We start from the raw sequence: 25961 nt of genomic DNA, 5'->3' as shown, positions 1-25961 counted from the left end.
GTGAAAGAGTGGTGAATGAATCGGTTAAGCACACACAGAGCAGTCCTAATAGCACAAGTTAGGCAAAATGTATATCAATACAGTGATTTGTTTAGGTTTTAATCAATCTCATCAATGGAAAAACCACAGGTAAGTAACGCTAAAACATTCACTACTAAAATATACACATGTGGTTTATATGTTGTGTACACTTGGTGTGCTCTGTAAAGAGCAATAACATTTCTTTTAAAATACATTAACAATCATTTTTCAGAGTATTGTTAGGGAGAATTCTGAGAAATTTGCTAATTCCTCTCTACCAGAGAGACCCCCAAGCACTTTTGCTGGACTCTAGGACTTTGAAATCTTTAACCTGGAGAGAGGGAGACCTTTATCCCACTCTCTCATGTATTTTTCTATGATTTAAACTCTGTTTCTTTTGGTTTTCGGAGTCTGACAAATTCCATAGGCATCTTTTTGCATTGTGTGACAAAGCACCTTTAGTGCAGTGACACAGGGAAGGCTTTTAGATTTCCCAAGGTTTAAATACCTTGCTCTTGGATTAATTACTGTTTCCAAGAGCAGTAAAGTGAAATTGACTTTACTTACATTGTAACTTTCTAGACCCACCACACACTATCTTACAATAGGGTGCTGGAGGGATTACTTGGTAGCCCCTTTGTCTAGCTTATCATGTAAAAAATTTTGTGTTACCCTTTACACAATTAATGGCTGGTGGCAGTGGTTACTTTTTACGACCGTGTCGTGTCTTTACCATGGGCTGCGTTCATAGCTACAATAAAGCACACATGGGTGCCATTTTTGTCAAAATTGCCATGGTCGTCTTTTTTCGCCATTTCTTATCATTTTTGTCCTTCTTGAGATTTATTCTGCGCCAAACCAGGTTTGGTTCCTTTGTTCTTTTTGTCCTTGGTGGGCTTCACGAGTGAAACCCGCCTCTGGTTCCAGTATGTCTGGTAGAGGCAGGAAGTGAGGGAGGTGCCAAAAACTCCCCGTGCTTAGTCTCCTCTGAGGAGACAGGAATGTACTCCAAAGGTGATTGGCCAGCTGGCTGTCCGGCAAGGACAGCCACCCTGCTGAGTGATTGACAGCTAGGCTGGAATGAATGAGAGAAACCTGCATAAAAGGCAAGGCTTTTTGGCTGGAAGGCAGAGTCGACCACTGGACGAAGGAATTCGAATAAGAACTTGAAGAGGACACCTGCTGCAACTCCCGGGCCAATTTTTTACCCGGTGAAGCCCTGCTGCTGTGCTGATGCTCCAAGTTCACGTCGACAGAGAAGCCCTGCAAAGACTACTTCTCCCCTTCAGTTGGTGGGACCAATCAACTCCCAAGTAAGCCACCTGGACATCCTTCTCGGAGCTGGTTGAATTTCCAATCCAGTCGCTGCTTGAACCGAATAACCATGTATAGGAACACCAGTTTGTGTGCGTTGCTTTAAGTTGGCCAAGAGCTCCAGGAAGATCCTCCGGACTCCTAGGAAGCAGGACTGACCAAGCCTGAGCCCCCACAGTGTGCGGGACACCAGATGCAAGGAAGGCCCATCTAGACAGCCAGAAACTGCAGTGGTGCTGTTTGCGGTAGACGCGAGGAGCTGAAACACCAAAGAACCACAGATTTGAAGTTTGCCGGTTGCCGTCAGTGACCGTCCCATTGTAGTGCAGGAGTCCCAGAAGTCCGCACGACTGAGGCCCAGGAACACCAGGATCTGCAGAGCTGCACAGGAACAGAAGACATCTGCTGCATTTTTATCTTCAAACCAAAGGTACTGTAAAGTTGTAGAGGACTTACCTCTCACTGTAGATGTGCTTGCTCTTCTACTTCACAATTCTCCCAGCTTGCGGCCCTACATTTGATTCTTCTTCTTTCTCCAACAAAGACTCTAAAAACATTGTGCAAAGACTTTTACTCACGTGCAAGAAGTGCTTCAGTTACATAGACTTTTGCCCATTGACATTGGTTTAGCCTGGTTCCATGAGTGACTCTTCTCTCCTCCGTTATACAGTGGGGGGGTCCAAAAGTATGTGCCTGCTTAAAGAGTGCTCTCTTGTTTATTGTAAATAACTTTTTCTTTGACACTATCTGCCTACTCTAAATATAACAGAACTATATTAATGTCCACAGTGTCAGTTATTTGAGTCACTTGAGGGTGTAGGAAGTGTGGGTGCCATCCCCAATGGGAAGTTACTGAATCTAGGAAACCTAAGTGTGGATTTTGAAGTGTATTTTAATGTTGCTTTTACATTGCTCCCTTCTGAAGGCGGCTTGTTTAAATGACCAATAAATTAATAATTGTTTTATCAAGAAACCTTGAGTATCTGTGTTTATTTGAATACCTGTTACTGTGAATCTCTGTGTAACTACATTACTGCTCACATTGACCCCTCTTGAGATAAGCCTGGCTGCTAGGCCACACTACCAACCTGTGTAGTTCAGACTTATACCAAAGGTTGGGTTCCTATTGCCAGGAGGCTAAGGTTGTTGTAGTGCACCCTAAGGGTACTACCCCAAATCTTACCCAACAACGAGTGAAGCCAGCCTCTGGCTCCAGGATGTCTTGCAGGGGCAGGAAGTGAGGGAGGTGCCCAAAACTCCCTGTGCGTAATCCCCTTGGTTACAGGAATGCACTCTACAGTGATTGGCCGGCTGGCTGCTGGGCGACTGACAGCTGGCCTGGAACGAATGGGAGAAACCTGCTAAAAATGCGAGGCTTTTTGGCTTGGAAGGCAGAGTCGACCACTGGATGAAGGAATCTGAAGAAGAACTTGGAAGAGATGCCTGCTGCAACTGCTGGACTGCTGAATTTCCGAATCTGCCTCGACTACAGAAGCCCAGCAAGGACGACTTCTTCCCTTGAGTTGGTGGGACCAATCAATTTTAAAGTGAACTCATCTGGACATCCTCTCGAAGCTGGCTGTACTTCCACTGCTTCTGGAACAGAAGTGCCAGGGAGAGGAACACCAGATTGAGTGCATCACATAAGCCAGATCCGAGCTCCAGGAAGATCCTCCAGACTCCCAGGAAGCAGGACTGACCAAGCCTGAGCCACCTCAACAAAGTGCTGGACCCCAGATCTGAGGAAAGTACAAAGAGGTAGCTGAGTACTGCGGTGGTGCTATTTGCTGAGACACGAGGAGCTGAAACCGCTATGTGCCGCTGGATTGAAGCTTGCCCTTTGCTGCTGCTGACCGTCCCATTGTAGTGCAGGAGTCCCCAGAAGTCCTCCCTCTTGTCCCCACAACTGAGGCACAGGAACAACAGGATCTGCAGAGCCGCACAGGAACAGAAGCCAGCTGGAACCATTTATTCTAAGCAAAGGTACTGTGAAAGTAAGGGGGCTTACCTCTTGTTGTGTAGCCTTACTTGTTCTCAGTTGAGACTTGTCTTGGTTACTTCTGTAGAGTTTCTGCAACTTTACCCCTCACAATACTCCTAGCTTGTGGCCCTACATTGACTCTACTTTTTCTACAAAGACTTCTAAAACATTGTGCAAGATTTTTACTCACCTGCAAGAAGTGTTCAGCTCACCTAGACTTTTGCTCAATTAACATCGGCAAACCTGGCCCTCTGAATGACTCTTCCCTCTGACTACGTGTTTTACCTTCCTTCCAGGAAAGGGTAAACTTACTTTGCATTGGGGGTTTCAAAAATAATTACCTGATTCAGAATATTTGTGTTACCTTTGTTTTATTCCAAATAACCCTTTTCTTTGACACCAATCTCAGTATTGCACTAAATGTACCAGTGATATATTAATGTCCACAGTGTCCAAGCTATTTAAGTCACCTGTGGGTGTAGGAAGTGTGTGTGTGCCATCCCAAATGGGTACTTGCTGATTTAGAGAAACTCAGAGTGTATTTGTGTGTTACTTCAATACTGCCCCTTCTGAAGAAGGCTTATTCAAACTGAATGTTAAATAAATTAATTATTGTTTAATCAAGAAACCTTGAGTATACATGTTTATTTGGATACTTGTCACTGTGAATCTCTGTGTAACCACACTACTGCTCACCGTGACCCCTCTTGAGATAAGCCTGACTGCTCAGCCACACTACCAACCTGTGTAGTACAGACTTATACCAAAGGTTGGGATCCTATTGCCAGGAGGTCAAGTCTGTTGTAGTGCACCCAAAGAGTACTGCACACAATCTTGTCTAACAATGAAGTGCACTAAAGCAAGTGATTAAAGAATTAGAACCATATAAGTAATCAACACTGAGAACTAAGACTGAAAATGAAAAAGTTCATAAAACACTAAACAAAACCTTAGGTTTAAGGCACTATTCTTACAAAAGTCCTTTCCTAGCCTAGCTAGAAAAGGAAACATTGTGCCTATAGGGTAACACGTAAGAAAAGAAGATTTTTCATAAGTCTCTTTAGACAGTATGAAAAAGTGCTGGCTAGAGCCAACAAGTAGCTTGTAGGTATTCCACAATTAAGACCCTTTATTAGCCCAACCACCTTACAGGAGACCAAGGGGCGGATTCCAGGCCAGAAAAGCACTGTACAAGAGTAGGCAAGGGAGAGACCAGGCTAGTACATTTTAAGCTGACGCAACACTATGTCAGGGATTGAAATGAAGATTGGATAAACAGGATGTAAAAGCAGGTTCTCAATCCAGCATGAATCACAGAGCAGGAGCTACCACTGAGGAAGGGGGAACTAGTAGTTTGGGTTCTGCAAATCATACTTCCACATGAGATGCAAGCTCAACAGTTGGGCCATGTATGACCGACCCCTTATGCTTAGAGTGTCATATAGATGGTTCCTAAAGCTTATTTACCGATTATCCCACGTTAGTGTTTGTGTCTCATAGTTGTGTGTTCGGCATCAATTGACCTGGGAGGTGGGGGGGGCAAAAGTAGCTTCTAGTAGCTGTTTGTGTTAAGCTAACCAGGATCTTGTAGGCTATAAGCAGGGGCTTAATAGCTTGCAGCTCACATCAATTTCAAACCCTGCTATGGAGACAGGGGGTGTGTGGCAAAACAGTCATGTGTACACCCCTGTACTACAATTCACTGAGGGACCACCGTAGGAGAACCTAAAATAGCTGGGCCATCTGGATTCATGCCTTTGGAGGAAGCCCAGGGGGCATGGGTGAAGAAGTGACTTCAGGTGTCGGGTCACTGGGTCCGGCCACTTCGAAGTTCTGGACTCAGATGGACCAGACCTGGATTCTGGACAGCTAGACACCCAGAACATACAGGACATACCGGCTACTGGGCAACCCCTCCAGCGACGACATCAGAGGACTCCAAGGACACGATGCAGGTGGCAAACCGAGATAGCCACTTGAAGATAATGGCAGGAGACCATGGTGGTAAAAATAAAGGAGTTGGTCATACAAAGGCTATTTTTGTGGTTAAGAGCTTCAACTTCAGGGAAATGCTGCTTGTGCCATAAGCTGAGGATCTGCAGTGTCCCAAGGCTCAACTCAAGGGGGTGGGGGGGTCTATTGCCAAAATGTAGCCCAGGAGGAAGTCTGGCTTGCCCACAGAATGGTTACAGGACATTCTCAGAGCACTTCCAGCGTCTGATCTTCAAGCACAGTACAGTACTAGTTGCTGCCACCTGTCCAAGGGTCAAAGCACTGATGGTCTCCAGGAGATGAGGCAAGGCTTTGCCAGGCAAGTGAAGAAAGGGCTGCTTGTATCTTTTTTCCAACAACGTGTTCCAGGTATGCAGTGTGCTGCCCTCAATGTCATAGGGGGCTTGGCTCCAGCAATAGCTTGAAGAATATCTGCAAGCGTCCCCCTTTTATCCCCGATTCGGGCTGGAGTTGCACCAAGACCACCAATCGGAAGGATTTGCACTATTCAAACTGTTGGGGCTGTCCAATCCTGGACAGCCTATGGTCACTGTATCTGCCAACCAACAGACACACTTTGGTTTGAATGTGGACTGGTCCAGAGAGACCCCCACCCGCATATCTTGTCACCACATAGAACGCCACTTTACCCATAAAAGTTGGAGCTTTCCCCCTGGAAAGGGTTTACCAAACATGGAATATCCAGCTACCAAGATCAAACGATAAAATGGTCAAAAGACAGAAGGAAATCTTGTGGCACCGCCATTTTCGAGTACATGGTACTCTAAATGGCATAAAGCGTCAAAATACATAAGTGCACAAGACTCGCACTAGATGATTATCATCTGCCACTAGCCTATCATGTACACATCATCCAAATAACCACTAAGTTAACAAAAACAATGTTATAGGGACATAAAGTGCCCTTCCCACACTTCACATAAAGGTGATGTGTGCAATCAAAGTAAAACGGAGAACTTCATTATGGAGAACAGTTTGCCTGCAGTGATAGCCATAGGGACTGTTCGGCGAGTGCCCCCAAAGCAGATGAGCCCTGCAAGGTAAATGGAGAAAAAAGGAATCACTTCTCTTCAAAGGTTAGGGCAAGTTCAACACAATAGCAAATAGGAGTGCCTCCTATTGATATCTATGGAGGGAAAGCAGCACAAAAAGATATTTTGTAACAGTGGTCTGAGGTTTTGAAATGATACGTCATGAGAGTTGGCAAGATTGCTTTTAACACAAGTGGTTCACCTTCATCAATATTCAACTCAATTTGAATTGTAGAATGTGGCAGATTACAAGGCCAACATAATTTTGATGAAGTAAAGTGCTGATCGTTCATGCTAAGATGAAACACGAAATGTGTGCACACACAAACTCATTACTGAAAGCAGCATTTGGCTTGGTGTCTCTCCTGCAGCATCCAACACGTTTCCCGATTTCCCAAGGCCAGCCAAGAGTCTGGTGGAAATCAACACAACAAACAAACAAACTACACCAAAATGTCTCACCTTCAGCGACTGCCTTTTCGTCACATAATTTTCTGAATGAAGTAATTTTTCATATTCACTAAAGAACTGTTGAAAGGAGAGAAAGAGCAGAGAGGTTACAATCTATAGTTACCAAAATAATGACTCAGAACTTACTTACCTGGTACACAAATGGATGGAGGGTGTGCATTAGGAGAGAGATGAGAAGGAACAAGTTACTTACCTGTAACTGTTGATCTCCAGCATGGATCTGGCATGGATTCACAAGCTCATGAATATTCCCTGTCATCAGGATGGGAATCCTCGGTAAAGAAAAAATCGGTTTCACTTTCATTTCTGAACTGTCTTTCTCCTAACAACCAATCACTGAGCTATGGATCATACTGCCCCCAGCCAATGACTGCCCTCTACCTAAACCCCTCCTCTCGCAGCCATCTTCAGATTTGGTAGCATGTAAAGGGGGAGTAGGACCAACAGAAGAGCCGCAGAGGGGTAGGAAAGAGGGTTCACATGTGAATCCATGCTGGAGAACAAAAGTGACAGGTAAATTTGTTCCTTCTCCACCATGGGATCTGGTGTAGCGGGAGATAGCCGCCAGATGACCCTTGGAGGCATGTGCCAGTCCTGATTTGGCCAACGACAGAAAATGCAGCAGTACCTGCAGAGCTGTGACTCGTAGAGGGTTCATCTTCTGTGCACGGCACCACAGAGCAAACCTCTTCCATTTATGTCCATAGCATTTAAGAGTAGGCGACTCTCTGGTCTTGGCAAGAACCTCCGTGCAATCCGCTGGGAGATCGTAACCCCCGAGCTCTAATGCTGCAGGAGCCAGGCCTTCAGGTTCAGTGATCCTGGGTTGTGGTGCAGAATTGCTCCCTCTTCCCTGGTGAGAAGATCTGCGACCACCAGAAGCTTGACTGGAGGGTGTTAGGCAAAGTTTGTATGCTGTAGCCTTTGGGACCACTACACACAACTAGGACTACAGGTGTAAGCAAAACCAACCTTTGGTATAAGTCTGTACTACACAGTTTTTGGTAGCAGAGCTGAGCAACCAGGCTTATCTCAAGAGGGAATGTGAGCTGTAATGATGTTACACAGAGGTCTACAATCACGTGTTCAAATAAACTCTTACACTCAAGGTTTCTTGGTTAAACACTAATTAATTTATTCAACAGTCAGTTATAAATCATTCACTAGAAGGAGGCAGTTACAGATCACACACAAATATACTTCAGTACTATACACTTGAAGTTTCTGAGACAGACTACTTTGAAGGAGGAGCAAACATGGCATTTAGAATACTTTGAAGTAGGAGCAAAAAGGAATAGGTTATTCAGAACATGAAAGGTTACAAGTTATTCTTAGTCAGTGCAGATATTTAGAAATCACCAGAAGAGTCGATTCAATTCAATATGTTAGGCCAAAGTAAATGGGCTAAAGTCTTGGATAGGGTAAAGCAGTTTGTAGGAAAAGTTTGTAGCAAGAAGAATTATACATTGGGTCACAAGCTGATGAGGCCTGTGTGTTAGGAAAGTTTCAAGCACTTTCACTGCGCGAGGCAGTACCTTTACTAATTAAGAAAAAGATGCAGCTGGTGACCTCTGTTCCTGGCAGTTTCTGCAGATCTTGCTGTTCATGGGTTTCAGTCGTGGGAACAAGAGGGAGGACGTCGGGGGACTCCTGCACTGCACGGGGACTGGTCCAAAAGTTGGCAACTGGCACATTTTCAATTTCGGTAGCTGTAGTCAAACAAACAAACTGGTGTCCCTCTCCCTGGTTATTCGGTTTACTGCAGCACTCTGAGGAAAATACAACGAGCTCTGAGAATGGTATCCAGGTGGCTTAGTGTCAAGTTGATTGTTCCCACCAACTCAAAAAGGGAGAAATAGTCTTTGCAGGGCTTCTCTGTTGAGATGAACTTAGCGATTCGGTCCTGCAGCAGGGCTTCACCGGGCAAAGCAACGGTCCAGGAGTTGCAGCAGCTGCCCTCTTCAAGCTCGTCTTTGGTTCTTTCGTTCCAGTGGTCGACTGCCTTCCAAGCCAAGAGACTCGCCTTTTATCCAGTTTCCTCCCATTCATTCCAGCCTAGCTGCCACTCACCCAGCAGGGTGGCTGTCCTTGCCAGACAATCAGCCAGCCAATCACGCCAGAGTGCATTTGGGTCAGCTAGGAGACTCCCTCACTTCCTGCCCACCCCAGACACTCTAGCGCCAGAGGCTGTCTTCAGTCCTGAAGCCCGCCAAAGGCAAATGAACTGAGGAACCAAACCTAGCTTGATTCAGCTGATCAGAGCTGTTCAGCATTCCACAAAGAAACGGCAAAAAAAGAAGACCGGTACCTGTTTTTACAGAGGGGGCTCAGATGCCATCTTGAAAAACATGGCTCCCGCGATTTAATGCTACCGGTGTTCGCGGTCGGGAAAAATCATGGTAGTTCGTTGTAAAACCACTGCCACCAGCCATTTCAATAGGAAAGGTTAGCATTTGACTGCTACATGAGTATCTAGACACAGGGGATACTAGGTAACCCCTCCAGTACTCTATTGTAAGATAGGCTGTGCTAGATCTAGGAATTTAAAAAGGCTAGTAAAGTCAATTTCACTTTACTTACTCTGGGAAACAGTAGTTTATCCCAGAGAAGGCATTTAAACCTTGGGAAAGCCTGAAAAGGTTTCCCTGTGCCACTGCACTGAGGGTGCTGTGTGATACATGAAAAGATGATCCCTATGGAGTGGTCTAAAACTCCATAACCAAAGAAAACCAAGAAAGTAAAACATATTTCAAAACACATGGGAGAGTGGGAAAAAGGGTCACACACTCTCCAGGTAAAAAAAAAAAATCAAGTCATCGAAATCCAGCAAAGTTGCTGAGGGTCTCTAAGGTGAAGGGAATTAGCACATTTTTGAGAATTCTCCCCAACACCCGTCCTCCCCCCCAGACTAAGGGACACAAGGATTTACACACTCCTGGATGAATCTCCTTACTCCAGTCGGTCATACATTCTGGAGAAACCATCAGCATTTTGGTGATAACATCCTGACCTGTGTTCAATGGAAAAATCAAACCCCTGCAGGCTGATTGACCATATTAACAATTTAGGATTTTCCCCCTTCATCTACATTAACCATCTCAAGGATTGGTGGTCTGTCTGAATCACAAAAGTAGATCCATACAAGTATGGTCTAAACTTCTTCAGCGACCACACAATGGCAAAACACTCACTTTCTATGGTTGCCCGCCTTATCTCAGGTTCCTTCAGCTTCCTGCTAATGAAGCAGATTGGGTGTTCCCTACCTTTCTCATCCAGCTGACACAGAACTGCACCTATACCTGTATTGGAAGCATCCGTTTGCACAATGAAGGTTTGGCTGTAGTCAGGAGCTCTTAAGACTGAAGCTTAACAAAAGGTCTTAAATCCTTCAAATGCACATGCCCCACCACATTGCTCGAAGGAAATTCTGGTCGAAAACAATCTGGTCTGCGATGCTTCCGGACACCTGAATCCACAGCGCATCCAGGAATTCCTGCAGTGGTCGCATCTGCAACCTGCGGAGTCGGGATCAGGTAAATGCACAACAACATCATGCCGAGCAGTGACTTTATGTTCTGCACCGTGGCGGTCTTCAGTGCCAAGAGCTGTTGCACCTTGCTCAGCATGGCCGCTATCCTCTTTTCCAGAGGGTCCGCTAGGCAGGAGACCGTGTTGAGCCTGGCCCCAAGGAATAGCGTGTTCTGTGATGGTATCAAGCAGGATTTTGGATAGTTGACGGAGAACCCCACATCTGTCAGCAGCCGAACAGTCCTCTCTGTCTGTTCGATGGCTACTTCCCTGGATTTGGCGCGATGAGCCAGTCGACGAGGCATGGGTACACATGTATCCCTTGTTGACGCAGATGGGCCGCCACTGGCACTAGTCACTTCATGAACACCCTTGGTGCCGACTTCAATCCGAAGGGGTAGGACGTTGAACTGGTAGTGCCTTCCCTGTAGCACGAAACGCAGCAACTTCTGATGAGTATTGTGAATGGGGACGTGGAAGTATGGGTAATCCAGATCCAGCAACAAGAAGTTTTTCTCCAGTTGGCCGAGCATGTGCTGCAACGTGATCATCCTGAATTTCTGGGACTTGTATCGGTTGAGGTGCTACAGGTCTAGAATGGGCCTCCATCCCCGGTCTTTACCAAGAAGTATCTTGAGTAGACTCTGGAGCCCCAGATTCGCTTTGGAACCAGGATCGCCCCCGATTTTAGCATGGCCCGTACTTGCTGCAGGAGCTGAGGGATGTGCTGCTCCTGCCTGGCCACCAGTGGTATCCGCAGACACTTCTGCTGGAACTGAGAGCACCCAGCACCCGGTCGGTGGAGATCTTTTCCCACTCACTGAAGAAGCCTGTCAGACGGCCTCCCACCGGAGTGCATGGGTGGGTGCCAGACGTCCTGGTCGGTTCAATCTTGCTTCAGGGCCTGTGCGCCACCTTGGGAGCGATAACGTCGGACACCTCCACCGAAAGCATTGGAGCGGCCCCTGCCGGCCTCTTGGGTCGTGGACCGGGAGGGTTGACGGTACAAGGAGGACACTTCGACGATCTGCCTGATTTTCCCCAAGAGGCACGAAAGGATGGACAATGCGGCTGAAGAGTGCCCAGGGCACGGGCCGTCTCTGTGTCCGTCTTAATGGCCTGCCAAAGGATTTCCCAAAGAGGTTGTCCCTGTCGAAGGGCATGTCCAGCACCCTCGTCTGGACCTGTTGATGGAAGTTGGTGGCCTTCAAGCAGCCACGACGACGAAGGCAGACACCGTTCTCCCCAATCTGTCGGAAAACCCTGTGTTCGCGATGTCCAAGGCCACAGTGATGGCATGATCAGATACCACCTCACTCTCCTGGAAGATCTCAATTCTCCCCGACCCGCTTCTCAGGTAGAAATTCCAGCAGCCGGGCCAGTTTATACCACAGCTCCCTGTCATATATGGCCAGGATCGCAAGTGCATTCGCTGCCTTGGCTGTCGTTGCCGAGTAGATCACTTTCCAACCAGTGGATACAACTTCTCCCCCTCGCTGTCGGGGGAACGGAGGCTGAAGATTAAGGATTAGAAGACTTCTTCCTCGCTGCCACTAAGAACACAGAGTGGTGAGAGAGCTGTGATCATAGGCACTTGGGTATCGACTCTGCCACCCGGTACTTCTCCAGCCTATCCCTCTTCAACGGGGCTGAGGCTGGGTTTCTCATCAGCGCCAGGCCCTCATCCCAAACAATCTGCTTCCCTGTGGTCTGGAGGGAGCCAGTAGAGGCACTGGGAGTGTTTTATCCTCCACAAACTTGTCAAGCCGCAGCTGGAGCAGAGCTTGAAGAGGGAGCCTTGCTCCTTATCCTCCGACAATGTCCGGCATGCGGTTTCCGCCCGATGGCCTTCTGGAATCTTCGATTAAACTCTTGACGATTCTTGCCCTTGAGGGGCGTTGAAAGACGCTGACAACCGGATACCTGCTTGCCAGTCAAAGGAACTGTTAGGCAAGATTGTATGTAATAATCCTGTGGGAGACTACACCAGCATTGTCCTCTTAGCAATCGGTAACCCAATCTTTGGTATAGGCCTATACTACACAAGTTGGTAGAGGGACCGAGCAGCCAAGATCATCTCAAGAGGGGTCAATGTGAGCTGTAGAGATGCAACATAGAGATTCACAGTATTGAAATAACACTTATACTCAAGGTTTATTAAAATAATTATTTATCAATTTAACAGTCAGTTTTAAAATAGGCCTTCTTTAGAAAGGGCAATAAATATGCAATAAGATACACTTCAAAAATACACTCCTTCAGTTTCAGTTAAGTAAGTAGATCCCCCTTTGGGATGTTTCACACACAGACACTTCCTACACCCTGAGGTGACTTCAATCGTTAGGGCGCTGTGGAGATTGATATATCACTTTTACACTTAAATGCAATACTGACAGTGTGGAAAAAGGAAAAGATTAGGGAAGGGATCAAAGGCTAAGGTAAGTTATTTTCAATCTCCCAATGAAGTATAGGTTAATCCCTTTCCCAGCTATACAATTAACTTGTGTATGACTTCTTTTAGGGACAGAAATACAAAGTCAGAGGGTCAGAAGAGTCTACAGAGTACGGGAGGAAGGGTCCTTTTGACCCCCCTGTACATTCTGTATGGAATGAATCTTATGCTCATTCAGTCACGGCGACATCCCTACGTGCCATGCTCTGACGACAGGCAACGAGAGCCATTGAATGACACATAAGGACTCCATTTTGTACTACCCCAGATTCCATCTTTTTACTAGGTTGCACAGTAATCTCTAAAAAGCCATCTCTCCCCTTGTTCAGTGCCTTGCACAGCCAGCCCGACAGCCCCCACTATCACCTCCTCCTCCTCTGTATTCGCCGTACAAACTATTTTCTCACGGGAGTTCAGTCATGAAATGTTGCACAATGATAAAGTTTTCTTTCTCTTCCTCTGAGATCATTGCCCTGCATGTGACTGGAGCTGAACCACTGTCCTGGTGCCCATCCGTCTCCACAAACCTGCATGTGGAACCCCGACCCCCACCTTTAGGTCTTGCTTACAGAACCTTTGCGTGCATTCTTTATTTTCTCGGATCTTAATTGTCTGAAGGATCTTGTCCCCTAGACCAACCTAAATTGCCCACCATATATCTAATCCAGTGTGATCATATATCCATTCCTAAACTAACACCTGTCTATCTCTTGCATAAATCGTGAGGCATCAGGGTGAATAACTCACAGATCAAACCCAACAAATCAGGCACCTGGGAGAGGGGTCAATTCGACCATGCCCCCAGAAAGGCATGGGTTAGAATGTACATATATCCGTCCACTTATCCTAGTGTTTTATGTCTCACACTATTCTTTGCATGTCCATGACTATTGTGTAGTTTAGATTAGTTATGAATGTAACATTTTATGAACCAAGCCTGACCTCGACCCGGCCGAGATGAGCCCAGCTGACCCACGTGCTTGCTCACCGCCTCTGCCACAGCGGCCAATCAGAATCTGACTTAGGCTATGCCATATAATGAGCCATGCAGAGCAACCAGTAAAAATCGTCATTTCGCACTGTATGTGATTACATCACCTGTGACGTGTTTTGGGTTTATAATACCCTGTTCATGTAATATTTGGCAGAGCGCTCTCCGGCAAGCAGAGTCCTCTGCGTGCATTATTTCCTGGTGTTTCTGTCCCCTGGCACTCTGTTTCAGCCACAGCAAAGTACAGCCAGCAGGGAGCGGGGGTTCCAATCAAGTTTGTCTTGGAGTTAGTCGGTCCCACCAACCCAAGGGAAGAAGTCGTCCGTTCCAGGCTTCTCTATTCGATATGAAAACTGGACCTTCAGCACTACAGCAGGGCTTCACTGGGCAAACCAACGGTTCAGGAGGTGCAGCAAGCTTCTCTTCCAGTTTGTTTCTTCGGTTCCTTCGTCTAGTGCTCGCCTCTGCCTTCCTTGCAAAAGACCTCACCTTTTATGCAGGTTTCTCCCATTCATTCGCAGCCTAGCTGTCACTCACACAGCAGGGTGGCTGCCCTCCAAGGACAGCAAGCCAATCACCTTTGGGTGCATTCCTGTAACCAAGGAGACTAAGCACAGGGAGTTTCATGAACCTTCCTTGGTTGCTTCCTGCCCTGGCAGACATGCTAGAGCCAGAGGTGTGCTTCACCCGTGAATCACGCCAAAGACAAAAAACAAAGGGACCAAACCTGGTTTGGCATGCAGAGTAAACCCCAAGAAAAACCTCACAAGCAAGAAATGGTGAAAAAAGAAGACCGGGGTCATTTTGACAAAATGAACACCCATGGGTGCAAAACTGCAGCTGCGAATTCAGCCTGCGGTAAAAACGCACAATGGTAGGAACAATAAACCACTGCCACCAGCAATTAATTGTAGTGAAGGTAACAAACATGTTACATGAGAAAGTAGACAAAGGGGATACTAAGTAACCTCCCAGCACTCCACATAGGATGTTGTGGGCTGGGTCTACAAAGAGAAAAAAGTAAGTAAAGACAATTTCACTTTACTACTCTCGGAAACAGTTTATCCAAGAGAAGGTATTTAAACCTTAGTAGAAATCCCAAGGACATCTCTGTGACACTGCACTGAGGGTGATGTGTGTCACAATACAAAAAAGATGCCGCCTATGGAGTGTGTCACACTCCAAAACCAAAAGAAACAGAGCCCAAATCAGATAAAAATACTTGAGAGAAAGTGAGAAAAAGGTCTCACTCACTCCAGGATAACAATTAAAAGTCCTAAAGTCGAGCAAAATAGCTGGGGGGGGATCTCCAAGGTAGAAGGGAATTAACACAGAAATGAGAATTCTCCATAGCAGAACGAAAGAGCACACAGGCTCCATTTGACAAAAATAGAATCTTTATCGGAAAGCACGAAAACAGAACAGCTCTTGGAGCAAACACGAGGAATCCCAACACTTGAAGGTGCGGGAAAAATATGAAGATGGCTGCAGAAGAGGAGAGGGCAGTCATTGGCTGGGGGCAGTATGACCCAGAGCTCAGTGATTGGTTTATAGAAGAAAGACTTTTAGGGAGAATTCTCAGAAATGTGCCAATTCCGCTCTACCTTAGAGACCCCCAGCAAGTTTGCTGGACTCCAGGACTTTTTAATTTTTAACCTGGAGAGAGAGGCCTTTCTCCCCACTCCCTCATGTTTATTTCTGTAATTTGTACTCCGTTTCCTTTTGTTTTTGGAGTCAGACAAACTTCATAGGCATCTTTTTGCATGATGTCACACAGCACCTTCAGTGCAGTGACACAGGGAAGTCTTTCAGATTTCCCAAAGGTTTAAATACCTCCTCTTGGATAAACTACTGTTTCCAAGCGCAGTAAAGTGAAACTGACTTTACTTACATTTGTAACTTTCTAGACCCAGCACACACTATCTTACAATAGGGTGCTTGAGGGGTTACTTATTATCCCCTTTGTCTAGCTTCTCATGAAACATTTTTATGTTACCGTTTTCACAATTAATGGCTGGTGGCAGTGGTTTACTTTTTACCACCTTTATGGGGATGTGTTCGCAGCTGCAGTAAAGCACCCAGGGGTGACATTTTTGTCAAAATGGCCCTGGTCGTCTTTTTTCGCCATTTCTTGTTGTTTTGGTCCTTCTTGAGATTTACTCTGCGCGCCAAACCAGGTTTGGTCCCTTTGTTTGTTTTGTCTTTGGCGTGCTTCACGAGTGAAACCCGCCTCTGGCTCCACGGTGTCTGGCGGGGGTATGAAGTGAGGGAGTTGCCCGAAACTCCCTGAGCTAGGAGACAGGAATGCACTCTTAGGTGATTGGCCGGCTGGCTGTCTGACAGCCAGGTTGGAATGAATGGGAGAAGCCTGCATAAAAGGCAAGGCTTTTTGGCTTGGAAGGGATAGTCGACCACTGGACAAAGGAATCTTCAGAAGAACTTGAAAGAGATGCCTGCAGCAAATCCTGGGCCTTTGGTTTGCCCCTGTGAAGCCCTGCTGCAGTGCTGAAGCTCCAAATTCACCTCGACAAGAGAAGCCCTGCAAGGACTACTACTCCCCTTGAATTGGTGGGACCAATCAACTCCAAAGTAAGCCACCTGGACATCCTCTCGGAGCTGGTTGAATTTCCACTGCAGTCGCTGCTGGAACCGAATAGCATGGGAGTGTGCGTTGCTTTCAAGTTGGCCAAGAGCTCCAGGAAGATTCTCCAGACTCCTAGGAAGCAGGACTGACCGGGCCTGAGCCACCTCAGAGTACTTGATTCCCAGATGCAAGGAAAGCCCATCGACCGCCAAGAACCGTGTGGGGTGGAGGGGGGAGGGGGGAGGGGGGGGGGGACTGTGATGATGGAAATGCATCGGAGGCACAGGGCCTCCGTATCCTTGTCCTTTTCTGCTTTTATTGTGTGTTCTGTCGTGTTTTCCGCGCAGAAGTTAATGTGGGACTCCTGGCGGTGCAGCTCGCTTTTTGGTTTGGTGAACAGACCTATGGGATACCCTTATGGCACCCACGGGTTGGGGTACAACCCTGTGCCCCTAGTGTATGTTTTTGGGCACCTATGTGTGACCCACAGAGCAGGGTATGGGCTGGTGGCAGCTCCGTGCGGAAATGACTGGTGCCCCGAGCGTCCTCCATTTTGGGATGCCCAGGCCCCGTCATTGGAATCGGTAGATTCCTGATGGCGACAAAATGGCCCCCATGGCCTCTTGCCTTCCATGACCTGTTACCGTGATCTTCCAGAAGTCCCAGGAAGCCCTGCCTCTGTCCCTTCCCCCTGACTGGCTGTTGGGTGGAAGTTTCATATATGGTAGAGTGGGGAAGTGCCGACCAGACTGGCTGGAGCCTGAACTACAAGGGACCATCATGTACCAGCTGATCTTTGCCTAAAGCTCCCTGGTAGACAGACCTTTGACAGGCTGCCAACCCGATATGGGGACTGCTGCGGAACTCCAAGGAGAAGCGCCCGGACTGTTGTCCACCACTGTCGACGACCGCCGTCACCGACTGGAGCCGCCGTGCTCCCGTTTGCCTAAGAACTTCATTTGATCCAAGGACGCCCTCGTCTGCATCGTCGCCGCTGTATCCTGCTGGAGAAGGCCTGACCGTCGATGCACTGAGGAGCATCCACCGGTGGGTTTCCCGCCACCCAAAGACCACAGAGACGCCGACGACTCAACGCCTTGCTGGGCCATAGTTCTTCAACCTCTTTGCGGTCCAGAACTATCAACACCGAGGTGCCCAGCACGCCTCTTCCTTGCAGGACATTTACGCTTCCCTGTCAACGAGCACCGCTAGGAACGACGCGGCCACTTCACTATCGTAGCTCAACCTGTTCTCCGTCAGACGTTCGACGACCCGTGACTCCTGCCTGAAAGGGAGGACACTCAAGAAGGGCTGTTGATTCCCCCGACGAGGAACACTACAACGCCAGGTACTTTAGGGTTGCAGAACTATTGGGAAGGCTAGTGAGAAAAATGTGGACTGGGCTTGTATCTTTATTTCTACAGGTTGCCCACGTTAGGGGACGGGGGGGAGGGGATCTCCACACGGAGCCGTGTTTAACGGTAGTGACCAGCATTCTGCCAATTGTTCAATCATCTTGCTTTCCTTCCTCTCTACTGCTGGTTTCCTCTTTATTTTGATCTGTGTGTCATTCTGACCGTATGCACTTTAATGAGATCTGATAACGTTTGTGGTACCACTTTAGAAATGTATATATTTACCATTGTTGATTTCTGAGCACAAAGAGAGTTATCGTGATAGTGTATATCACCTCGAATATTAATTATATAAAGACTGTTTTGACCGATACAGTGTGTGGACATTCCTTTGTGGGTGGTTGGGGACTACACTGTACTTAAGAACCAGCCTGTATCACCTCCTGAGAAGGTAGGCCTTGATTGCTCGACTACGTTACCAATAATAGAGAATCTTGGCAGGGGTCCTCTGTGGCTCTCCTCTACCATATAGTGAGCAGAAGTACAGACACCCCCCTCCGGTCTTTACAGGGGGTGTTATTTGCGGTAGATGCAAGGAGCTGAAACACTGAAGTGCCACTTGTTTGAACATTGCCGGTTGCCGTCGATGACCGTCCCATTGCAGTGCAGGAGTCCCCAGAGGTCCTCCCTCTTGTCCCCATGACTAAGGCCCAGGAACACCACGATCTGCAGAGCTGCACAAGAACAGGAGTCATCTGCTGCATTTTGCTTGCTTTTTCTACTATTCACAAGCCTAACAGCTTGTGGCCCTACACTGATTCTTATTTTTCTTCAAAGACTTCTAAAACATTGTGCACAGACTTTCACTTACATGCAAGAAGTACTTCAGCCACATAGACTTTTGCCGATTGACATTGGCTTAGCCTGATTCACTGAATGACTCTTCTGTCCTCCGGCATTGTGTTGCAACTGTTCTTCTAGGAAGGGGGTAACCTACTCTGGATTGAGGGGTTCCAAAAGTATTTGTCTGCTTAAGAATATTTATGATCTCTTGTTTGTTCTGATATCCCTTTTAATTGACACTCATGGAGCCATACTCTGAATGCAACAGTGATATATTAAATGTCCACAGTGTCCTAGCTATTTAAGTCACCTGAGGGTGTGGGAAGTGTCTGTGTGTCATCCCCAATGGGTATTTGCTGAAGTCTAAGAGTGTGTATTTTTTAAGTGTATTTGCTTGTTATCCCTTCTGAAGAAGGCTTGGTTAACTGACTGATGAATACATTAATAAATATTTAATCAATAAACCTTGAGTATCAGTGTTTATGTGAACATTTGTTACTGTGAAGCTCTGTAACTACCCTAACTGCTCACATTGAGCCCTCTTGAGATCATCCTGGCTGCTCATCCACACTACCAACCTGTGTAGTTCAGACTTATATCAAAGTTTGGGGCCCTATTGCCAGTAGGGTAAGGTTGTTGTAGTGCACCCAAAGGGTACTGCTCCAAATCTTACCTAACAAAGACAGTTTGTAAGTGAAACTGTGTTTTCCTTTTACCAAGGATTCCCGGCCTGGCGACGTGGAATATTCATGAGCATGTGAATCCATGTCAGGCCCCATGGTGGAGAAATGTATTATATTTACACCAGAATCACCTTAAATAAGTCATACGTTTATACTCCAACACTAATGATTACTTGATAATACACTTCAAAGGGAACTTTCACTTGTGTTTGTTCATAGTTACATTTGTAGCAACGGTAGAAAGGGAAAAGAATTATGGGATTATTGGTTATTGCGCACTCATGCGGTTTTAAACGGTTTATATGGTATTATATTTACTCTGCAAACACATATAGTAAAGTCACTTTAAGGGAGGAAAATTGTTAGTGTAACATAAGCTTAGTTCAAGGTTCAAGAGACGGTTTCTTCACCCAGTAAGTCTTTTAAGTCCAAAAACACAACCCTCACTAAAGGCAGTTCGGAGAGGGCTTGAAGTCTTGACAAGCAGCGAATTACGAACAGTTCCTGTGGATTTCTTCCAGCGTCTAGAGTTATTGAACAGAACGCTGACAACTAACAAGGGAGACCTTAAAACAGACTCGAGAATAGGACACAAGCAGCAGCTTGGGTTGGAGATAATAGGGGGTTGCCCTGGACACCTCTACATGCACTCCAACACCCTGGAGTGACTTCTTGGAATCAGGTAAGCAATACCTTCCTCCTCAGGTACCTTTACAGGTCTTCTCTGTAAATTCAAAAACGGGGTCAGCACAGCTGCAGGGCTTTAACAGGCACTTTGCGATTCAGCAGAGCGCTGCTGGCGTCTTCTCTGGTCTTCTGCTTTGGATGTTGTCCTCCAGTGGTCGACTCTGCTCATAGTCCCAAAAACCTTGCTTTTTATGCAAGTTCCCATTCATTCAAAGCCATACACTGTCAATCACACAGCAGGGTGGCTGTCCTCCAGGCCAGCCAGCCGGCTAATTGGAACTGGTTTCACTCAGGCACACCTAGAAACAAAGGACAGGAAGTTTTGGGGCCCTTCCACACTTCCTGCCTTTCCAGACACTTGAGCCTGGGCGGGATTTGGGCTGAAGCCAGCCAAAGGCAGAAAACACACAAAAGACTGAAACCTGATGCAAATAAAGTAAAAGACCAGAAGAAACTAACAAGAAATGGCGAAAAAAGAAGAGGGGGGCCATTTTCAGAAAATTGTCACACTCGGGTGCATCAGTGTAGCTGAGCCATCAACCTGCAGATACATGTGACTACATAGTAAAAATGAAACCTCTGCCACCAGCCATTCAAGTGAGTTAGTTTAACCAAATAGTACATGAGGAATGGGTCAAAGGAATTATTATGCAACTCCCCCAGCACTTCACATATGTTGGTGTGTGCTGGACCCATAAAGTAAAAGGTAAGTAAGATGGGGGCCATCTTACTATTCTTCTATTCTTGGCAACAGTAGTTTACCCAAGAAAACGTAGTTAAACATTCAGAGATGTCCAAGATGCAGTGTGTCACAATGCAAAAGCAGATGCCTATGGAGTTGATCAGACTCCATAAAACAGTTAGGAACATAGAAAGTCAGGAAAACACATGAGTGAGTGAAAATAAATGGTCCCACTCACTCGTACAAATGCAAAAGCCCAGTCCAGCAAACGAGCTGGGGGTCTCTAAGGTTAAAAGGGATTGGCAGAGAAATTAAATTCTCCTTGACTGGAGGAAAATGGTTAGTTAGTGGAACATTAACTTAGTTCAAGGTGCTAGAGACAGTTTCTTCACCTAGTAAGTCCTTCAAGTCAAAAAACGCAACCCAGGTGAAAGGCAGTATGGAGAGGGCTTGAAAAGCTGCGGATTAAGAAGAGTTCCAGTGGATTTCTTACAGTTTCTAGTGTTATTGAAACGGCAAATTAACTACTAAAAAGGGAGACCTTAAAACAGACTTGAGAAGAGGACACATGCAGCGGCTTGTGTCTTAGGTAGGAGGGGGTTGCCCTGGAAACATCTATGTGCACTCCAAAGCTCTGGAGCGACTTCTTGGAATCGGGTAAGCAATACTTTTTTCCCCACCGTACCTTAGGTTAGAAGAAAATGTTTGTGCTAGATGGTCGGCAATGTTGCAGCTCTGAACCAGACTTCCGTATTCCCTTGTCTGAAGACTTAAGGCAGGACAATGGACGGATCTCTTCAGAGCATTCGCGAGGGAGGGCATGTAGCACGACTTTCAGCAAGTTCTGGGTTTCTCTCTGCGGTTTTGGCACCTTTCTGCGGCACAAACAACGGACACGGATAGCCTCGTCAATAATCTTCGCTTCCTCAAGTACCACACTCTGATGGGGGGTTCTGGGCGTGTTGGATCGGACCACCGGAGTGTCCTTGCGCATTCAGCAAAGATTTGGACAAATTGGGCCTTTCCACGACAATGCACTTGAAATGGGAATCAGGTAGGTCTCCTGGTATTGGGGTTCCGCAGCTATGGAAACTCTTAGGACCTCGGGAGATGGCTTTTAGTCTTGGGACCGGTTGTTCCCATCAGCCAAAAGGTAAGGAACCCTTTTCGGAGCTCCTCTGTCACACAGAAAATGGGGTCAGGACAGCAGTGGTCGCTTCACAGTTTTGCAAGGTATCTCTGGTAGTCTTCGTCGGATACATCAGCTTCCAGTGGTCGAATTGCTTTTCACGCCAGAAGCCTCACCTTTTACACAGTGCCAGCACACACACACCTCTGCAATCTCTCTCAGCATTTTACAGAAAGGGAATCAGGACAGCCAGAATCCACTGTGGGACCTCGACCTATTCAGGCACTCTGGCAGACTAAACAGGTGGGTGGATGACTCCTCCCCCCAATTCCTGCCTGCCCAGACATTCTGGAGCCTATGCGCAGATACCCAAGGGTTCCCGCCAAAGGAGAACGAACGAAAAAACACACACACACATGGGCTGACAAAGAACAACCACACTAGTAATGGCAAAAAAGGAGGGTTCCAAGATGGTACTTGGGTGTCCTTATTGTGCACTAAGGAGGCTATGTACATAACCTGCCGAACAAAAAATACACAATAGTTGGTAGAACACATCCACTGCCACCAATTCTCGGTGATTGTCTATGTGACTGAAAAGTCACAGGAGCAGAGAGAAGGAGGATGGATACAAGGTATCCCTTTGGCACTCCACTGAAGGTGGGGTGTGCCAATCTCAGTTTATAAAGTTTTGGGAGAGATACTAAGTATCTCTCTATCCTTAAGAACTGTAGTTACTTGAGGATATACAAAGAAAGAATCTTAAAGGAGGACCCCCAAGGGTCCACCCCGAGCAACACTGCCCATGAGGAGCTGTGTGATGCAGTCGTAAAACTCTGATGCCTTTAAGAACTATAGAGCAGACAAGAGTACAGGTAGAATACAAGGAATAGAATTCCAAAATACAAAGCCCACAAGAATGGATGAGCGCAAAAAGCCTCCACTCATTTCAATTCCGGATTGAAAGAAAAAAGGACCAGAAGTCCAGCAGAAAATTCTGGAGGTTTGACTAGGAGAGGGGATGAAGCATAAAAATGATAAATCTCCCTAAGTGACGAACATATCCCAGCTATTGAGATACTGCGTACTAATCCTGCAACAGTTAAACACTGAACAGGAAAAAAAAAAAAAAAAAAAAAAATCGAAGAAAACCTGAGAAGGCAGACCACAGCACGTGAAGGAAATAATGCAAAATGACTGGATCCTCACAATCCAACTAAAGATGCAATATCACATCAATCTCAACTGTGATATGGAGATAAGGCCTGTCAATCATTTGCCGAATTAGCTGAAACTCTTTCCTGACAAGAATATCAGAGACTTGTTTCTGCGACTACACCTCAACTTGCTTCCTACACGTGAACGCTTACTCAAAATCAAGCAAATCTCTAAAGCACAAGCTTTCTGTAGATTTTGCAAGAAACAAACACAAATTGAAACTCTTTTCCATGTTCTAATGGAACGTGAAGAACTGATGGAAAAAAGAAAACTACAGTGGAATGTTTTTGCGATCCACATTACAGCTGAACGTAAAGGAAAGATGGGATACTGTTAGGAAATAAATTGACTTATGCGATAATTCAATTTTGGAGAAATATTACCAAAGAGGATGTAATGAACTAGAAATGATGGGGCAGAGGGTTCTCAGTTTTTTTGTTGTTTGTTCTTTCTTTCTCTTTTATATGTGCAGATTGACAACATGAATGTAATGCAGAGAAATGAAAAGTTTAGAAATAAACTGCATCATTTCAAATAATAAATAAATAAATCAATCAATCAATCAATCCCCCAAACATGTATCCTGGTAACCGGGTTGGTGGATTCTTTGGCGAGTGTCACTGCATAACTGACAGGGTCTACTACCCTGGACTTAGTGTAAAGTAATCTAAAAGTAACTTATTGGTTTTACTCCCCATGAATAGGTGTGGCCTATACTAAATGTCTATGATGTATTCATGTTGTTGCTTTTATAGCGCACCAAGCCCAAAGGCATCTTGGTGCTTGCTTACAGATAAAGGTTACAACTGTTTCCAAGGTTACATATTTACAACAGACCTCAAAAATAATGGATGCATTTATTTGAGGTGTGATACATTTACAAGGTTGAATAGAGGAGTCCAGCGAAAACTATATATATGTGCAGCAGACATGAGTGGGGTACGTTAATTACCCATGTTTGTCTAAAGAGGTAAGTTTTGAGTTGTTTATGCAAAATCCATAAGGATTCTTGAGCTCCAAGTTGGACAGGCAGGGTATTCCACTGCTTGCTAGTAATCGTAGGAAAGCTACTGCCACCCGCTTTTTGAAGCTTGAATCTTGGCGTGGCTAAAAGGTGCATGTAGGCTGCTCTTGTAGGCCTTGCCAGGTGGGGTTTTGAGATTTTGTCAGATAGGTAAGAGGGGGGCCACACGATGAAGAGATTTGTGTGTCAAGGTGAGTGTTTTGAACATGATTCATTCCTGTATTGAGAGCCAGTGGAGGTTTTCTTGTTGAGGAGACATGAGCTGATCTGGGGATATTGAGTGCGGCTCTAAGGGCGTTATTTTGCAGTACCCGGAGTTTTTGGATGATATGGGTCTTAGTGCCAGCCTATAGGGCGTTGCAGTGGTTTAGTCATGTTAGGACTAGGGCTCTGGCCAGCGTAATACAGCGGTCAGGTGATAAAAATTGTCTACATACTTTGATGAGCTTATAAGTGTAGGTTGTAGCTGATGTGGTAGCATTTACTTGTTTTGACAGAGTGAGCGATGAGTCCAGGTAAAATCCCAGTGTTTTGAAGGCATCATTTAGTTTGACAAGCCCGAGTTGAGAGAGAGAGAATACGAGGAGCAGCTCGGTCTTGTCGTTCAAGCACAACCAGTGATGCGCCATCCAGGCTTGGATGGTTAAGTAGATGGCATGGAGTGTGGCGGTGTCCGTTACATGGTCCCCATTGATAGGTATGAGGATTTGGGTGTCATCTGCATAGTTAGTGTAGGTGATACCCAAATCGTCAAATCAGTCAAATAAAGGCTTGGTAAAGATTTTGTATAGCGTTGGCAATGCACACGATCCTTTGGGTACTCCAGATGATACAAAGGTAGGTGGTGCTTCAGCCTTAGGGGAGAAGACTCAATGTTCTATCTGTTAGGATGATGAGGGAGATCTGCGTCTCCTCTTCATTTTTTTGGATGAGGAAGAAGAGTGTCTCAATCTACTCCTGGATCGAGATCTCTTGGAGTGCCTATGGCGATCCGATTTCTTCGAATCAGTCGCTTTATGTTTTTTGGACATAGCCTTCTTAGAGGCTTCCCTCCCCACCGACAGTTTACCTCTCCTCTCCCGAAGAGCTTTCTCAGTCATGGATTGGCAGGAACCACAGTCGTCGGTCCGGTGACTGGAACCAACACACCAGAGACAAACCCGGTGAGGATCCGTAATCGACATTTTTGATCCACAATCTGTGCACTTCTTGAACCCAGTCTTGGGTGTCGAAGGAGTCGAAGATGACGACATTTTCGTCACAGAAAATCTCAAGCGCGCCGTTCTCGATAGCGAAGCGATCGGAAAAACGGAACTGAAGCAACGGGCGTGGCTCGAGCTATTTATACCACCGGTGACATCGAGTACGGAGTCCGTCGAGGGACAATCAACGCCACGACCTCGAGCACAGCGCCCTCTGCCGAGAGAAATTATTTTTGCCGAAGCAGCGAAGCTGGAGATAACGAATTATCATAAGACGAGGAATACGTGGGAGGACACAATCCATTCGAAATGTGCTGCTGAGGCCAAGTGTTTGCACAAGATGTTGTGGTCAACAAGGTTGAACGAAGCAGAGAGGTCAAGGAGGAGAAGCAAGGCTAGTTTCCCTCTATCTTTTAGGTCGTCCATTTGGATTTTTAAATCCAAGAGTGTTGTTTCCATCCCATGTCTCGGCGGAAAACCGACTGTCGTAGCCTAAGGTTATTATTAGCTTCAAGACATTTCTGTATTTGAAGGTAGGCTACCGTGTTTAGAATTTTCAGTAGAAAGGGTACTGTTATTGGGTGGTAGTTAGTAGGTATGTTTGGGTCGAGTGTAGATTTTTTCAGTAAGGGTAAAACCCAAGCATTCTTTAGGTCGGTGGGGACAAAATAGTTTTTAAACAAGGCATTGATAAGATTTGTGATGAATTGAGTGAGTTGGGGGCACAGTTGCCGGACAGGGGTCACCTTGGC

The 25961-nt window shown here is 46.2% G+C and overlaps 1 protein-coding gene across 2 annotated transcripts in view; it reads right to left on the bottom strand.

Annotated features, from left to right (window-relative positions):
• Positions 1–25961, bottom strand: part of CAB39 (calcium binding protein 39) — a 323674-nt gene that overhangs the window by 139203 nt on the left and 158510 nt on the right. For both annotated transcript variants that reach the window (XM_069618308.1, XM_069618309.1), the window contains exon 7: positions 6823–6888. In XM_069618308.1, coding sequence (XP_069474409.1) covers positions 6823–6888 — 66 coding nt within the window. The remainder of the gene's footprint in view (positions 1–6822; positions 6889–25961) is intronic.

Source organism: Ambystoma mexicanum, chromosome 10, assembly GCF_040938575.1.
Source record: "Ambystoma mexicanum isolate Mex_15411 chromosome 10, UKY_AmexF1_1, whole genome shotgun sequence".
Taxonomy (NCBI): Eukaryota; Metazoa; Chordata; class Amphibia; order Caudata; family Ambystomatidae; genus Ambystoma; species Ambystoma mexicanum.
This window is presented reverse-complemented; position numbering and strand designations above follow the sequence as displayed.